Source organism: Hyaena hyaena, unplaced genomic scaffold (assembly GCF_003009895.1).
Source record: "Hyaena hyaena isolate Hyena2069 unplaced genomic scaffold, ASM300989v1 scaffold_590, whole genome shotgun sequence".
In the NCBI taxonomy this organism is placed as follows: domain Eukaryota; kingdom Metazoa; phylum Chordata; class Mammalia; order Carnivora; family Hyaenidae; genus Hyaena; species Hyaena hyaena.
This window is the reverse complement of record NW_024081221.1, coordinates 1,136,527-1,154,901: the sequence shown is the minus strand read 5'-3', so window position 1 is coordinate 1,154,901 and position 18,375 is coordinate 1,136,527. Positions and strand designations below refer to the sequence as shown.

Sequence of the window (18,375 nt, the reverse complement as noted above, 5' to 3'; positions counted from 1 at the left end):
ACCTAAATACTTATAGACAGACTTATCTTGGCTTTTCCTGCGTCTCAATCTTCCTAAGTATTCTTAGGATTTCTACCAGGTGAAAGGAAATGGAAAGAGTAAGATCCAGCTTTGCTGTTGCTTAGTTTAACAATAATAACAACAAAAATACTAATTAATTAGTAGATGTTTAGAAATAAACCTAGAGTTAACGTCAGCAGTGAGATTTGGAATTACATCTTTTTTTTAATCATCTTTTCCCGTCCTAGATAAGGGAAGCACTACTCATTCTCTAGGCAACAGAATAATTCAAACCTTAATCATAAATCTTAATCAACAGATTGGCTACTTTCTATACAGGAGGACATGCAGCATAAATTTGGATTTGTTCATCACTTTGATTAAATGAGAATCTGTAGGTAGGTTATATTATCTATTATAGTATCTATTTTATTATCTATTATATTATCTTTATATTATTCAGATCTAATAAAATTGCCCAGCTTTTCCAAAAGTTATGGTCAGAAGATTTGAGAAGCAGTTCCAGCCGTGACTGTAAAGATATCCTCAGAGAGCTTTCCTTTCCTCTGACCGAGAGAGGCCAAATGTTACTTATAAACCCTATCTGTGATTTGCTTCGTTTCAGGAAGAGTACCCCTTAAATTAAGTGGTTACCTCCAAGTCTAGTTCTTTTTTTAAGTTTAGTAATTTTTTTAAGTTTAGTACTTTTTTTAGATTGGTACATGGCTAGAGAGTAGGAAAGACTACTCTATTGATATTGGGAGAAAGTGGGATTTAATCTTTCACAAAGCCTCAAGGGGAAAATACACAGGTAAATAAACCACTGCTCCTAAGGAAAACTAAAAATATAAACTCACTCTGAAACTCGTATCCTGTTAATTAGACATGAAGGGTAAAAGTCACAGCTCCAAGAAACACACATTTTGGAAGTTCTAGGAAAGGAAATCTCCTAGAACCATCTTTTCCTTCTCTACACTCACTTTTGGATGTACATCTGCTTGTACTTCGACTATTATATACACTCATGGGTGTTTGCAAGATTGGCTTTTAATGAACACCAGGATTGGGTCAGAATGCTCCGTATGGAAGAGAAAGGGAGAAAGTGTGGATTACCTGTTCCCCTTGACTCCCAATTCCAGGGATGCCCATTGGCCCTTGGGGTCCCACAGGTCCCAAATCCCCCTGTTGAGAAAATAAGTGAGAAATATACCAATAAACCTCATTCTTTCATACTCTGCTAACCTTGAATTATATTTAATTGAAATCCATCTATACCATAAAATAGTTCAACAGAAAAAGTTAGAAAACTCTTTTTTTTTTTTTATGTTTTATTTATTTCTAGGAGAGAGAGAGAGAGAGAGAGCGTGAGCAGGGGAGGGTCAGAGAGAGAGGGAGTCACAGACTGAAACAGGCTCCAGGCTCCGAGCCAGCAGTCAGCACAGAGCCCGACGCGGGGCTTGAACTCACGAACCGCGAGATCATGACCCAAGCGAAAGTGGGACGCTTAACCGACTAAGCCACCCAGGTGCCCCATGAAAACTCTTTCTTTTAAAAAGTTTATAGTTCAAGTTTGCCGAAATAGTGAATGCTAGTTTCACTGTTTAGTCTAAATTGGTGACTATTTGCACGTGTTCATATTTAGCAATCATTTTTCTCACAGAAACCTAAAATTCCTAAATGGTTATTATAATGACACAAACACTTCTGTCAGGATTACAACAGAAATATTTAAATGTGTAGTATTCATAGGGTACAAGAAAATCAGGATTTGAGAGAGAACTTGAAGAGAAATGTTTTAAAATTATCTAAACACCTTTCCCCTCCACACCTTATTAAAATATACTTTAAAAATTAAGACGTTATCTAAGGTAAATGCAACAGAACTGAAGTACCTCACCTTTCCTTTCTATGAAATAAATTTGGGAAACTAAGTGAGAGTTATCAGCCAGAAGAACACTACCATTCATTCATTCTTTGTGTGTTTCAGCAGATACGAGTGGGTGCCTATTATGTGCTGGGAATTGTTCCATACACTGGGGAACAACAGTGACCTAAGCAGCCAAAAAAAAAAGTCTCTGTTCTCATAGAGCTTACGTTTTAGTAGGAAAAACAGAAGAGAGTAAACAGGATAGATATAATAAATAATATGTTAAAGAATGATAAGTGCTAAGGAGAAAAATAAATCAGGGAAGGGGGAAATAGTGACAATTTTGGATAAGGTGGCCAGGGATGGCTTTGCTGGAGAGAGGGAATGAACCCAGTAGAAACACAGAGGAAAAGCATTCCAGGCAGAGAAAACATCCATTACAAGGATGATACAGGAAGAGCCCAGAACAGCAAAGGCACAATGTGATGCATATTTTATCTTTTTATTTATTTATTTATTTATCTACTTACTTACTTACTTATTTATAAACAGGCTCCACGCCCAGTGTGTGGCTTCAGGTCACAACCCTGAGATCATGAGTCTCATGCTCTACCAACAGAGTCAGCAGGCATATCAGATATTCAAATGTTAGTTAATTTAGGCTACACCAAGGTCTGTAAACTTTTTCTTACATGGCTGGATAGTAAATATTTTATTTTCAAGGGCTGTAATAAGGTCTGTATCATAATTAATGAATGCTGCTTTGGTGGTGCAAAAGCAGCCACCGCCAATACCTAAATGAACAGGTGTGCCTGTGTTCTCGAAACACTATTTATAAGAACAAGCAGCCAGCCCTAGTTTGCCAATACCTGGGCTAAATAAACATGTTTTTATAAGCAAAATTGTATCGCTAGGGGCGCCTGAGTGGCTCAATTGATTAAGCATCCAACTCTTGGTTTCAGCTCAGATCATGATCTCACAGTTCGTGGGTTCACACTGACAGCACAAAGCCTGCCTGGGATTCTCTCTCTCCTCTCTCTGCCCCTCCTCTGCTCTCTCTGTCTCTCAAAATAAATAAACTTAAAACAATTTTTTAATTGTATCATTAAATAATACTTTATGGAATTTTTAAAAGTGCGGCGCCTGTCATTAGAACATGCCTTGGAGTATGCTTCTGAGTGTTTCACTCTGTGTCAGCCCCTAGTCTGAACAGATAGATATCTTACAAGGAAAAATGTAATGGACCCAAGTTCTTGTTCAGAGCTGAATTATTCTGAGTCAGAACTTGATTGCTTATCATAGTGGCAGGCACTATGCTTTTCATGCTTTATCTCATTCAATCCTCACAACAACACTTTGAAAGTTGGCATCCCCATTTTCCAGATGAGGTTAAGTCCCTTACCCCAGTCACACAACTGTTAGATGACAGAGACAAGATTCAAGTTCACTCTTTCTGACTCCAGAACCCAACTGATAACCACTGTTCTGCAAGTATTCAACGAATATGTAAGAGAGTTTCCTTTTGTGCATTATCATTTACATTTAATATCTGTATCAAAACTACTTTCTTGTTTCGGTCCAATTACATTTTTTTTGGGAGTTCTTATCATAGAGGTGTTTATCTTATCACTTGAATCACAGAATGGATCTAATATTATATATAAGAGAATAGAAAAGGAAGGGGGCAGGGAAAGCCAAGCTGGTATTGATTTGGTAAGGAAATAGCAGATGAAAGCCTTGTAATTGTATGTGATCACATCTGATATTTCAATGTGTTTTCTTTGCATGAGCTGCCGATGTAAAAGTAACAACCGCCGTAATGACAATGCCTAAAAAAGTTAATGTACTAAACTCATAAAACAATAGTTCTGTTGTACTCAGTTCTCACTGCTCCATAGGAAGAAGGAGCATCTTACATATTTTTAGGAATTACAGTCTTACATAGTTTTAGGAGCTGGAGTTACAACCAGGGCTGAGCTATTTGAGCCAAGAATTGTATTACTACTAAAATTTGTATAAGTCACTTTTTACCAGCTTCTCTGCTTTTTAAATACAGATACACAGAAGAGACAGGTACCAGAAAATAAATAAGTATTTCAAAATTGAAACACAGCACCTAAGATAATCATGAATATAAGTCATTATTGTCATGTATTATATAATGTGATGATATGCTTAGAAATTAACATATAAATAACTCCAAATTGATATGAATTATCTGGTTTTGCATATTTCTTATATCATCTGTCCCTCTGGCAGCTTTCTCTTCCCTCTGGTCTGTTGGGCCTTATCAGCCTCCAGCAGCTTCTATCATCAGCCTCAGTAGCACTTCTAATCTGGGCACAATCTGTACCTATTTTAAAGAAGATAAGCAACTAGCGAGACTAGCAATGGCAGGTAGGCCGTGGTGTTGAGCATAAACAGTTTTACAGGCTACCGGTGTCAGATATGAACATTCTATGTAATGAACCAAAATAAAAGCAAGAGCAATCTGTAGTCATGCCCGAGCACAGACAAAAACAAAAAACAACGTCCAAACAACCCATTCCCAGCAAAGTGATAAAACACTCCCCTATACGATCTAAAATGAATCACTGCTATTTTTTTCTACCAGTTATAGCTAAACCTGACTCCATTTTTCCCACCTCCTAGATAAGAGTCATTAAAACACCCAATCTTAAAATTACCTCACTTCCCTGCAGTGTCCAATCCAAAGCCAACCTGTACTTTCTTAGACACTCCCCAAATCACCTAACACAAGCCCAAGTCCTGTAAAGAAAACTTTCATCTTCTTACTGAGTAGTGATGGGTTCCCCCACGGTATGTGGTCTCCCTCACTGCAATGAGTCTATAAACCTAACTTTGTTCAACTACAGGTGGATCCCTCTTGGTCCTGTAGGAAGGCACCAGCACTAGGTTTCTTAAATGAGTTCTCTTATGTTAGACCCATTTTTAAAAGTTTATTTATTTTGAAAGAGAGAAAGAGTGAGAGATAAAGAAAGCATGATTGAGGGAGGGGCAGAAAGAAAGGAGAGAATCCCAAACCCAACACAGGCTTCAGCCTCACAAGCCATGAGATACAAGCTGAGGTGAAATCAAGAGTCGGAGGTGTAACCGACTGAGCCATGCAGGCACCCCGGTAATGTTTTTTTGAGTGAGTGTCTAAGGATGGACATGGACTTTCTGTAATGGGGTCAAGTCAATGTTTTTAAAAACTATTTTCTTTACTAAGAAGGGGTCTGTTTTGCTCATGTTTGGCTGCAAAGTTGCTTGGCTGAAGATAGGTTTTTTGGAAGTCAAAACCCAAATAGATGAGCCATTACTATAAATATAAATGATGGGATTTTTCAGATCATCTTTCATCCCACATAACAATATACCCTGCATATACTTGATTTATAATTACCTGGATACATATGTGATAGGGTTGTTAGGCTGAATACAGTTCATAAATGTACATGTATAAAGAACAAGGAATAAAAATAATTATACTGGTGCATCTTTCCCATTGTATACCGCATATGCAGTACCTTATCCCCTTTGATTGACAGGCCTTGCAATCCTTGTGGGCCAATTGGTCCTTCAGAGCCTTTTTCACCCTAAAAATATATATGGAAAGAATATCAGTATACTATTAAAAATCAGGATTTAAAAACAGTTGAAGTATGCAAAGCATCCAGATTCACTGCTCACTGCAAATAGGTAATTCTCACTGATGCCAAGCTTTGTAACATGCAAAATACATATAATTTGGTTTAATACTATTAAATAGGAAGGAAGCTATCCAAACAGAACACGTATGCAGCATCACTAACCTTGGAAAAGAACTCCATTCCCAATCTAGAAATGTACCATATGGTACAACAAATTGATCAATCCTCCATTCCCTCACCACTGATGCAGCTAGATCCATCACACAATGAAAATTTGTCACTCATATTACAATATGAACTAATACTTGCCAGTATATAGTTACCGGTTATATATTTTATATCACAATGTGTAAACATTCTTTGAAAATTTAGTTTTTAAGTGAACCCATAGAAAATCTTCTTGGGTAGGCTTCATAGTCACGTGACCTGTATGAATAGTTCTGATCGTGATGTCCTACCAATAAAGTCATGACATTCTGTGCTTTTGTATGCAAAATAAACCATATAATCAATTAGAAATAGCATTCATTTCATGAATTTGTTTAAGCCAAGTGTAAAATGAAAAACACAAGAAACCTAGGAAACAAGAAAATGAACCTTCAAGTCCCTCTAGAGTCATAATTTATTCACTTAAGCTCTATGTCAGTGCAAAGTAACCCCAAGTAGCACACATAGAAAACTACCCTTGGTCCTGCCGGTTGGGGAATGAAGTATTCTAACTAATGGGTTCTTCCAATCATTACCACAGAGTATAATTACATACAATCGATCCTAAAATAGCACTGAATATTATGCATTCTTTCTGTGATGAGATAGAGGGTAACACAGTGCTGTGGCTTATTATGAATAAGCGTGTATCATTATAACATACTGTTGAACCTGTCACTAAGACACACTCTGCAATATGCTTCCCGTATTTCACTTATTCATTTCTTGTGTATTTATTAATTCATTTATTTAAAATGTTTTTATTTATTTATTTTGAAAGAGAAGAATGAGAGAGCACACACACAGGGAAAGGGTAGAGGGGGAGAGAGAATCTCAAGCAGGCTCCACAGTGTCAGTACAGAGTCTGACCGACGCAGGGCTTAAATGCACGAGTCATGAGATCATGACCTGAGCCGAACTCAAGAGTTGAGCATTTAATCAACTGAGCCACCCAGGTGCCCCTCTCATATATTTATCTTAAAACCCCCCACAGATTGTAAAGAGAAATAACCCTGGCTATTTGAATTTCCCAGGTTATTTGGACTACCCATAAATAGAAATTTACTATATGCCAAAAAAATTTCAAGAAATTATGTATTATAAAACATTTTGAAATGTAGGGCTAAGTTGTCAGCCTCTGTCTTCTGAGAGTGATACCCTGATTCGGTCAGGGCATTAGTAATGTCCCTTCTATCCTACATACTATTTCCACTTATTATAATAAATTAAAGTTTGTTAGTTAATGAGGGCCTCTTTTAAAATTCAACCCAGCAGTCACTCACAACTTAGTATGAATTAGGTTTTAGCTAATTGATTTCCCTCTAGTTGGGATTCAGGTATCTCATAGACAATAGAATATTGATCATGGTGGAAAAGGCTAAGAATGAGATGCAGTTTTGGAGCATGAGGCTATACTGAGAAGCTGAGATCTTAGCAATCTGACTGACTAAAGTGGAAGTTCTTAGACACTTAAGAAAACAGCATGTGCAGGGCACCTGGGTGACTCAGTTGGTTAAGCATCCAACTCTTGATTTTGGCTTAAATCATAATCTCATGGTTCGAGGGTTCAAGCCCATGTTGGGCTTCATGCTGACAACACAGGGTCTGCTTGGGATTCTTTATCTCTTTCTCTCTAAAAAATAAATAAACATTAAAAATAAAAGAAAGAAAGAAAACAGCATGTGCTTCTCTGGGTGGTGCATGTGTGCATACATGTGTGTTTGGGGGAAGGCTTCAGAAAAGAAGGGAAAAGAACCCTCAAAATGTTTTCTTATTTACCGAAATTTTGTTGATGCTCAAAGTATGTGGCCTGTGTGTGACCTTTGGTAGATTGTGGGTAAGCAGCCTTGACCGGGGTTAGTAAACTATAGCCCACTGGCCAAATCGAGCTCACTGTTTATAGTTTTTGGTAAACACAGCTTTACTGGAATATAGCCACACTCACTCATTTATAGAGCTGATGACTGCTCTCATGCTACAACAGCAAAAGTTACATAGTCACGACAGATACCATACTGCTCACAAATATTTATTATCTTTATGGAAAAAGTGTGCCAACCCCAGAGGGTTCCTCAAGGTCCAGGGGAAACTTGAGCACCAACAATTATATAGGGGAAGCGGTAGAAGTATTTAAATTCTCAATTGCCAGGTAAAAGGTATGTTTTTCATAGCTTTTTGCTCCTTATTATAACAAGGTAATTCCAGTGCCCTCACTCCCCCCTCCACATTTCCTTTCTTATTATGCTAATGACAAAATGATTACAAATTGCCGTATTAGTTTCTTATCTATGTTTCACAAAACAAAGCTGTGAGTAAACTTCTGTCCTAGCTGCGCTCAATAACTTCTGGGCATAATGATGCTATTTATCACTGTGGCTTTAACGACAACAAATTACTTTAAGAGAGCTTTCTCATTTCACATGCAATAATTATATGAAGTAAAAGTCTGTCAGTTATTTATGATTGCAAATTTCACCAGAGTTTCATGTTAAGGAAGAACTTACGTCTTCCTTCATTTAATAGGGTGAAGGTGGTCAGGAAAATACTTGACTTCTGGTAATTGGCTAGGACCCATTGTTTTAAAGTTGCAAATCATGAGCATGCAAGGCCAAGCATTTTTTTCATGGTACTGGAGGTATTGTTACCTTTGGCCCTGGAAATCCTTCTCCCGGTAAGCCCCTCTCTCCTGGTGCTCCCTCAGGACCACGGGGACCCTGTTTAGGATAAGAGGGAATGAGGAGCAGGAAAAGAGAAAGAAAGAGAGAATGGGAAGTGGGGAGAGAAAAGGGAGGAGGAAAGAAGAGAGAAAACGGTTATATTTTGGTTCACATGAGCAGGCAATGATATCATCCTATTTAAGTTATTAGTGAGAATCCTCCTAGTAAATTCCATACAGATCAGCAGAATTGTCGAGTTGTGAAGAATAATATTCCCATTGTATTACTCATTCCATTTGATTGGCATAGATGTTCTATCCTGGTGTCCTCAAATTAGAGGAAAATGGAAATTAAGTTCTTCTTTGGCATAAGGATTAGGAAATAAATCCTATGAGGTAAGTCTAAAAATCTAGCCACTGTGTGGCCTGGAGACGGTTGCAGAGTGATTAAGTAATTTAAAAGTATCAGGGGAGCCCTGTGAAGAAATCACTGCACAGCTGCTTTAAAGCATGGAATTCTGTTTACGTGTGTTTTAATTCCTATCCTGACAAATCTGGATTCAAACTTGAATTTGTGAATTCTTTCAAGGACTGGTTGAGTCTACTGGGAGTTTATGTGCAAAAAGGAATCTTGATAAGAATCATTCAGGGGAAGTATGATTTTTGATCTTAGTGATTCAAGTTAAAAAGTCCACATGACTATTGCTCAGAAAAGCAGTCAGAAAGATGAAGAGTTCTTATGTAAGTAAAGAAAAACAACACAGTCTCAGGCTTTGAAGTGGATTGGTAGGAAACAAACTGATTGAAAAAGAAAAGACAACAGCAAGATATTCAATTAAAGTGGGGATTTTAAAAGGCTACAGATTTTCTCTCTCTTTATTCTTGGCCAGAAGGCAAAAAAGTAGAAAAGGAACTAACAGCAAGAATCTTAGAAGCATAAATTGGAGCTTTTCCTTTAATGGATCTCAAAAAATAATTAGGGCTTGCTTGCCAGGGAAGTGAGTGAGTCTAAGACAGAAAAAAGTCTGCTGAGTTGCCCAGCAGCTCCAAAGCCTGCACACTGCAGACACTGTGAGGGATCTTCGGGCTCGGTACGCAGTAATCCGGGGTAATTTAAGAGGTGCTTTCCACTGAGCCTGGTAGCAGAGCTAGGATGCAGCATTATGCTAATCAGTGACTCATCACAGTTATAGATTTGTAAAAAAGAAAGCTAATTGTACCCCATGTTTAATTTTTTTGCCTTCCCCTATTGTATATTTTAAAGACAGTCTTCTTCCATATTTATGCATAACCAATTTTGTAAAGACTTTAATTAAAGGAAAAAGCTAAACATTTAATTCAATTTAAATTGCTGTGCTTATGGGAAACCTAGCTTTTAACAGTCTAAGACCTTAATCAAAGCACTAATATCCACGACAGCTTACTCTAATGTTTGAGCGATTAAATACAAACATGAAAACTAGATTGCAAACTAAAAAGGCAAGAGCCTAGCTAACATCACATACTTTAACCCAAAAAATAAAACATTGACAAATGATTCCTCTTTGCCAATGGTAAAACAAATGAAAATAACATAATTTACATTCAATGCAAAGAAGTCTTTTTCCAGTTCACTCAATTTTTTTCCATTATTCAGCAAATACTGATACTCCCTAGTAGGTGCAAGGCATGGTGCTAAGTTCTAGTAACAGCAGATAGACCTGTTTCCTGGTCTTCTAGAGTTTACAGGCTTTCATGATAATTATGCTGTCATATGGACTAAGGGTTAAGTCCCAGCTCTGCTATGTATGTGTTAACAGTGTGATCTTCAACAAAGAATTTAATGTCTCTAAAGTTCACCTTTTTTCCTTTTTTAAAAAAAATAGTTTATTGTCAATTTGGTTCAGCATGATGGTGGTAACAATAGTACCTACCTGAACCATGAGCATTAATATAAGGGTTAGGTCCGAGAGACTTAAAGCTCTTACATATTGAGCACTTAATAAATACCTGCCATCACTATCAAAATTATTTTACTTGAATCTTGTGATGGTGAAAAATGTCCTTTCAGGGCATTTTCATGAGTAGGTTAGCCTCAGGGTAAAAGGTTTACAGTTAGCAGTATGGAGAGCGGGTTGCTGCACGGCCTGAACACTGAACCTTCCTTCCATCTCTGCATTTCTAGAATACACCAGCCAATGTAAGACTGAAAACACGGGGGGCTTTGAGGAGCCATGTGTTCCAAGCTGCTGAGAACAGAGAACTAATACTCGTGAGTAATTGCTTAAAGGCATTTAAAGCAACAGTGATCCAAAACTTAATTATTGCGAACTGTCAGAGGAAGAGACTGTATCATCTGAGCATTCCCATATATTATAGCTAAGCAGAATGAAAGATGACTGCTTGGTACAGAAAGAGCAGGTACTTGGGTAGATGAACTATACTTTATTACAGTAGAACTCATGGATTATTTCTAAAAGACAGAAACTCTTCTATAAAAAACTCATAGTGTCCTTTTCAAAAGCCACAAAAATCAATTATAATTATGGCATACTTATTTGATTTCTCATGAACGTCTCTAATAAAAAATATATAATGGAGGAATCTAATTATCAGTTAACACAGTCTGACCAGTGAAATGCTTTGAGACATTAATAAGATAAAATGTGATTATCTTATTACTTTTCTTAATAATCTCACTAGTGTAGATAATCAGTAAAAGTGATTTTAACATACATTGCAAGCATTAAAAACAAATGTACTAAATAATAATAAAAATTGCCCACGATATTCAAACAGTACCATCTACATAATTTTTAACTTCAAAGTATTTACAATTCTACTTTAGCGGGTTTTTTTTTTTTTTTTTACTAATAATGCTCTGAATATCCTTGTATAAAAAACAAAACCTTAAACCACTTGAAATCATTCAGACAAAGAAGCAAAGGTAAAAAGACTTTCAGCAGAACCTTTCTCAGTTCCAAGGTAAGTCTTTTTGTTACTTCTAAATAATTAAAAAACTCACAATGTTGGATTTTTATTATATCAGTTTGGTACAACATTTGCATGCATTATTTGCGATCCTCCCCACCTTTGTAATGATTTCAGTTTCCAATTGAATCGCCGACTTCATGGTGTCTTTCTGATTTGTATAATCGTGGCTTAGAAAGCAAACAAACAAGAACTTCATGTTCTGGCAATAATGTGAAAACTCTCTAGCTATAAACAAAAAGTCAAGTAAGACACATTTTTCTTTAAAATGAATTTTAAAGGCATAGCTGAAATCCAAAAATAAATAAATACGTAAGGGAAATCACAGGGCTCCCAAACAAAAAGAGCTGAATACTGGGGTGGTGAGCATAGAAACTGATGCTGTGGTTGTCCTGGGTGGAAACACGTAGTTGTTGTGTGTTGGCAATGAGTCTAGAAAACCTAAGACAAAGAACAGGAGCAAAGATTTTGGCTCATTCAATGGCAAAGGGGGAGAGCATTAGAGCTGAGATCCCCACAGAAAGCCAGGAGCTTCAAGGTTACTTACATATTGTCAATGAAAGGGCAGGGTTGAAAAAAAAGCCATCCAATCAACACGGTGACGTGAAAGACAAGAATCTTATCTACTTTCACTTAGGCTCTAAAAGGGCCTAAAAATTCCATGCTTGTTCCAGCGCTGTATATAGGTTTGTAGTTTTAATTGACATCACACCTTAGTCAAGACGTTAGCATCAAAGATATCCATGGAGTACCTAAGAGATGCAAGTGCAAATTCCTCTAAAATACCTTCCACCCAGAACACTTAAGATTTTCACAGGTAAAGGCCTGATGACTATGAATTCAGATGTCAGAGTACAAAGGATATAAGAAAACAATTCATAATGAATAAAAGTGAGCCTATAATTTTCCCCCAAAATGTCAAATAATAAAATAAAAGAGACCAAAAATGTATACTTTGAATGCCTAATGGTCTAATAATAAGAATATAAAATACAAGAAGCAAAGAGAATATTACAGTAAAAACAGAAGTATAGTAAAAAAAGATTTAAAAATGAATTCAAGAATTTTTTAAAAAATACCCATTAAGTTTAAAATACAATGAGATAGGATATTTTATAACCAGATGAATATAAATTTGTGGATTATAAATTAGATCTGAGGAAATTACTCAAAATGCAACCAAATATCTAATAGGATTTCTAAATAAATAGAATGGGGAAGAAAATATTTGAAGAGATAATCACTAAGAACTTTTAAACATGTTGAATTCTCAGGTTCATGAAACACAGTAAACTTGAAGTAACATCAGTGAAAATACATCCCCAATCATATGGTTCATAAGGAATCTGTGGAAAATCTAAAGGACAACAAAAAATTGCAAAAGCAACCAAATGGAAAAGATAAATTACTTCCTAAGAAATGATAAATTACTGAAGACATCTCAACAGAAACAATGAATGCCAGAACACAGTGGAATTAGTACTCAATCTAGATTTCTATACAAGCTAAACTATTATAAAGAAAATTAAATAATGGCATTTCAACCAAAGACTGAAAGAGTTTAGTGCTAACATACTTTCACTGAAAACAACTTTTAAAATATATACTTTCCAAAAAATAGAGATCATCCAAAAAGAAAAGAGGGAAATTTGAGAAGCTATGATGAGCCAAGAAATTGGTAAACACACGAGTAAACACTGACAAATAAAAATACAGCAACAATAATAATAAATAATTTTTAATGGTATGAAAATAAGGTAGAACTAAGTTAACAGAGAATAAAACTCTAAAAGTGGAAGAGAAATAATTTGTATAAAAGCCTATGGTCAGTGTATTAATTTTTGATTCAGGTAGCGATATTGGTAACTTTCAAGCTTGTTAGCTTAGAACACATGTTACAAGTTCAATAAACATGCAGATATATGTATACATACCTGTTTGTAAATAATACACACATGTGTATTCTAATACACATGTGCATTCTAATTAGATTTTTTAAAATATTGTGTTTTGAACACTCGTCATATAGTCTCAATACAAATTCTTTGTCAGATATGTGATTTGCAAATACTTTCTGCCAGTCAGTAGCTTGTCTTTTCATCCTTTTAACAGTCATGGACCAAACATTTTCCACTTTCAAGAAGTCCAACTAATCAATTTTTTTCTTGTTTGGATCATGTTTTTTGTGGCATGTCTAAGAAACCTTCGCTAAGCTGTAGGTCCCAAAGACTTTGTTTTGTCTTATTCAAAAGTTTTACAGTTTTACCTTTCACATTTAAGTCTGTGAGACATTTTGAGGTGATGTTTTATAAGGTGTGAAACTTAAGTTGAGGTTCATTTTTTTGTGTATGGATAACCAATTGGTCCAGCACCACTATGCTTCCTCCCTTGAGTTGCTTTTGCATCTTTATCAAAAAATCAGTGTGTGGGTCTGTATCTGGATTCTCTATTCGATTCCACTGATCATGCTTCTATGATCTGCCAGAACTGCATGATCTTGATTGCTATAGGTATGTGAATAAATCTTAAACCCTTTCTTTGGCTTTATTCTTCTTTTTGCAAATTGTTTTAACTTTTCTAGCTACTTTGCCTTTCCATATAGATTTTAAAATAATATTGTCTATATGTATAAAGACATCTTACTGGGATTTTTTAAAAGCTTTGCATTAAACCTTAGATCAGTTTAAGGAGTTTGACAGTTTTATGATGTCAAGTCTTTCAATCCATGAATATGGTGTGTCTCTCAATTTATTAAATATTTCTTTCATTAGTATTTTGAAGTTTTCAGGATATAAGTCTTATACATGTTTTATTAGATTTATACCCAAGTAATCTTTATTTTTTAATGACTATAAATGATACTATATTTAAAATTTTTATTTCTATGTGTCTATTATGAGAATATAGAAATAAAATTGATTTTGTCTGTTCTCTCTATCTAGGAGATTGGTTTGATTTTTTTGTTTTTATGGTTCACATCGAATGGTATTTGCCCTTCTCTGTCTGACTTATTTCAATTAGTATAATGTCCTGAAAGTCCATCTGTGTTGTTGCAAATAGCAAGACTTCATTCTTTTTTATGATTGAGTAGTAACCCATTATATATACATCCAATAGTAATCTATGATATGTATGTGGATATACTATATATATATCACAATTTCTTTATCCATTTATACATCGGTGAACACTTAGTTTTATTCCTTACCTTGGTTATTGTAAATAGCAATGAACATGGGTGCATACATCTTTTCAACATATTAGTGGTTTTATTTTCTTTGAATAAATATCCAGAAGGGGAATGACTGGATCAGATGGTAATAGGATTTCTAATTTTTTTGAGGAATCTCCATACTGTTTTCCACACTGGCTATACAAATTACATTCCCACCAATAGTGCATGAGGGTTCCCTTTTCTCCACATCATCAACAATACCTGTTTTCTTGTATTTTTGATAATAGCCATTGTAGTAGGTGTGAGGGGATATCTTATTTTGATTTTGATTTCCCTGGTAACTAATGAGGTTGAGCATCTTTTCATGTACCTGTTGGCCATCTGTACATCTTCTTTGGGAAAATATCTGTTCAAGTTTTCTGCTTGTTTTTTAATTGAATTTTTTGTGTTATTGTTGAGTTATACAAGTTCTTTATATACTTTCGATATTATCAAATATATGATTTGAAAATATTTTTTCCCATTCAGTAGATTGCCTATTTTGTTGATGTTTTCCTTTGCTGTGCAGAAGGTTTTTAGTTTGATGTAGTCCCAAGTTGTTTATTTTTGCTTTTGTTCCTTTTACTATTGGTATTAAATTCAAAACATTATTGTGAAGACCTATGTCAGGGAGCTTACTGCTTATGTTTTATTACAAGAGTTTTATGATTTCAGGTCATACATTCAAGACTCAAAACCATTTGAGTTAATTTTTGTGTATGGTGTAAGATAGTGATCCACTTTCATGCTTTTGCCTATGGCTGTCCCATTTCCCCAACACCATTTATTAAAGAGACGGCCCTTTCCCCATTGTATATTCTTGGCTCCTTTGTTGTAAATTAATTGGCCATATATGTGTGAGTTTATTTCAAGTTTCTCTATTCCATCCTATTGGTCTGTGTGTGGTTTTTTTATGCCAATACAATACTGTTTTGATTTCTATAGCTTTGGAATATATTTAGAAATCAGAAAGTGTGACACCTCCACCTTTGTTCTTCTTTCTCAAGTTTGCTTTGGCTATTTAGGATCATTTATGGTTCCATACAAGTTTTCAGATTGTTTGTTCTGTTTCCATGAAAAATGCGATTGGAATTTTGATAAGGATGGCATTGAATCGGTAGATTGTTTTGGGTAGTATGGACATTTTAATAATACTAATTCTTCCAATCCAGTACAGTTGTTTTTATTCGTACCTCAGTGAGTTAGTTACTGTTCTTTTCTGGGAGAATAATGATTACTTGAAAAGTTAAGAGCATTTCTATACTAGAATAGTCATGTTTTATTCATTTCTTCTTCATATCTCTTTTGATAGCAACACATTTTTTTCTTCTGCAAAAATAGTAAACTTCAAAGCTACATAAGCTAGAAGCTGCAAATAACACAGGTATCACCTGTCTACCTTCATGAATCCTAGCTTTAGAGTGTACTCATAAATTAGTTTATGAGCAAGGTCCTTATTCTCAGTGATTTTTAATGGTTTCAAGAAAGTCAGTTATAAAGTATAGACTTTATGCCTAAATCCAGTTCTCCTATCTCCTAGGAAATTTTGACACATGAGATCTCTCTCCTTCTTGGGCAAGTTGATCAATCTTGTAAGAGATTATGGTAAAAGAAAGTTATTCGTATATATCATGTGTGTATGTGTATGGTTCTATTTTGTGAAGTATGAAAAATAACACTTGGATCTGGTCCTTGCATATTTGTTGTCTTTTGTTGTTCCAAAAGAAATAAGATGATTTAATCTAACCACTTAGGCTAACCACAAAAAGCACATAAGAATTGCGTTTGTCCTTTTTATTCCATCTAGAATTTCTTGCTACTTACTGGCTGGCCTGGCTCACCAATGCCAATCGGTCCTGGAGGCCCTGTTCTTCCTTCCTGACCTCTTTCCCCCTAAGAGAAAGAAATAGTCAAATAAAGGTTTGAGTTTTTAAATAAAGAATAAACATGGCACAAGATACACTGGAGATTTCAAAAAAGATAATGGCAAAATAGTCAAACTTTTCACATTCATAAAGATAAAAGACATTCTGGAGGAGGAAAAATGGTTTGAATTTAAGTGAATATATTACTCTAAAATGTTTATCATCCCTTCTTGTCTAAGCGCAATACACCACTGTTAGCTTTCAGAAGCTCTTGTGTAGTAATTGGCAGGATAGACTGTATTCGATTCATTTTGGTTGCTGAGATGACGAAGCAAACAATGCTTGTGCTCTTCCCTGGCCCCCTTGCCACCATCCTGGAATGTTACCCCCTCTGTTCCATTTTACCTCTCTTTTTAGTTCTGTTTCACACTTGATCCCCTTCAGAATCCTTGTCTGATAACTCTGCCAATATAAACTCCACTTTCTCTAGAGTTTCAATATGCTTATCATTTAAATACCATCCATGGTGATACTTGATTAGAAGTGCCCTGTTTTGTGCTGCTCTCTGTTTTATTCTGGCATCAAAGTCTTACTGTCCCAGTGACATAGAAAAGCCATTGAAAGTAAGCATTTTTGCTCTTTGACATCCCACATGATGTAGAGCACTCCAGGGTGTTGGGTATCCCAGTACTTTCTAGTTCCCTAAAAACCTTTCTATCAGCACTTATTCAGTGTTGTGGTCCTTCTGGTTTCTGCCCTTCTGTGCTCCTTTAGTGTGAGAAGGTGATAGTTTCTGTGTTAAGATGCTTCACATCCTGATAACACTTTTGCACGTGAACATTTAAATTCCATGAAAACTCAACAGAACTAGATGTACATTGGCAAGAAGGTGGGTATTTGGAGACAGGAAAACTTTCTCATGCCAATCAAATAAAGAAAACATGTTGATTTTTCTGTGGTAACTGCCCCTGCCTGGAGAACTGCAGTATCCAAGAACCCAGATCATAAGTACCTTATGCAGGCAGCCTCCTGTGTCCAGGGGGTAAGGTTGAGCAGAGTCAAATTAGCTTCTCCAGCCCAACAATAAAATCGATACTCATCAATTGGGAAAAAGACAAGAATCTTTACCTTAATTCCTTGCTGTCCAATACCAGGGGCTCCTGGAGGACCATAAGGACCAGGGGGACCTGGTTCACCCTAGATGAAGAAACATGTATATGTTAGGTCAACTCAACAGTATTTGTTGAACAGTTCTTAGAGCATAGTGCTGTGGTAAGAACCTTGGGCAACAGTGAACTCTAGGACAGTCACTGCCCTCAAAGTGTTTGTAATCCAGCTGGAAGGACAACAAAGACCTAGGGTTGAATTAACCACTAAACACATAGTCACACTATCTAGGTCTGTGACAAGATATCAGAATAAAAATTAAAAATAATAATGAATATGTAACAATGAATTCAGCCTGGATTAAATTTGTCTTTATGCCAATTCAGTTGTAATATATAATTTTTAGCTTTTTTTTTTTTTTTAATGGAAGAAGAGGCCCACAAAAGCAAAAGTTTTTAGGATGCATGTCATACTGCAGTCCTCACTTGTCCAGGAAATCTTTATTATGTGCTTCTGACAGACATGTTTGTCTCCTACCCAGTGAGCATCCCTTCCCCTCTTTCCTTCCCTGCTGTTAGAACTCTGCTCTGTTCATGTCAATGGAAAGCTATTCTTTATACTCAGGGCCACGGGATGAATGATAATTGGTTTAATGCAAATCTACCATCTCCTTTCCTTGCCACTGGTTGGTCCTTTGGCTCAGTTCCAACAAATGAGATGAGGGGACATTATTAGGTGCAAAGAGAAAGCTCTTGCCTCTGCCTCTTCGTTCCTACTTGGGGATGTGATAGGGATCTTGTAACTGTGAGACAACAGTCTCTTGGATGAATGCCAAC

The 18,375-nt window shown here is 35.9% G+C and overlaps 1 protein-coding gene across 1 annotated transcript in view; it reads right to left on the bottom strand.

The window, feature by feature from the left end:
- The window catches only part of COL28A1 (collagen type XXVIII alpha 1 chain), a 163,941-nt gene that overhangs the window by 100,720 nt on the left and 44,846 nt on the right, over positions 1-18,375 (bottom strand). Inside the window, exons 11-15 of the mRNA XM_039256844.1 lie at positions 17,561-17,629; positions 16,392-16,460; positions 8,373-8,441; positions 5,398-5,466; positions 1,114-1,182 (exon numbers count right to left, since the gene is read on the bottom strand). Coding sequence (XP_039112775.1) covers positions 1,114-1,182; positions 5,398-5,466; positions 8,373-8,441; positions 16,392-16,460; positions 17,561-17,629 — 345 coding nt within the window. The remainder of the gene's footprint in view (positions 1-1,113; positions 1,183-5,397; positions 5,467-8,372; positions 8,442-16,391; positions 16,461-17,560; positions 17,630-18,375) is intronic.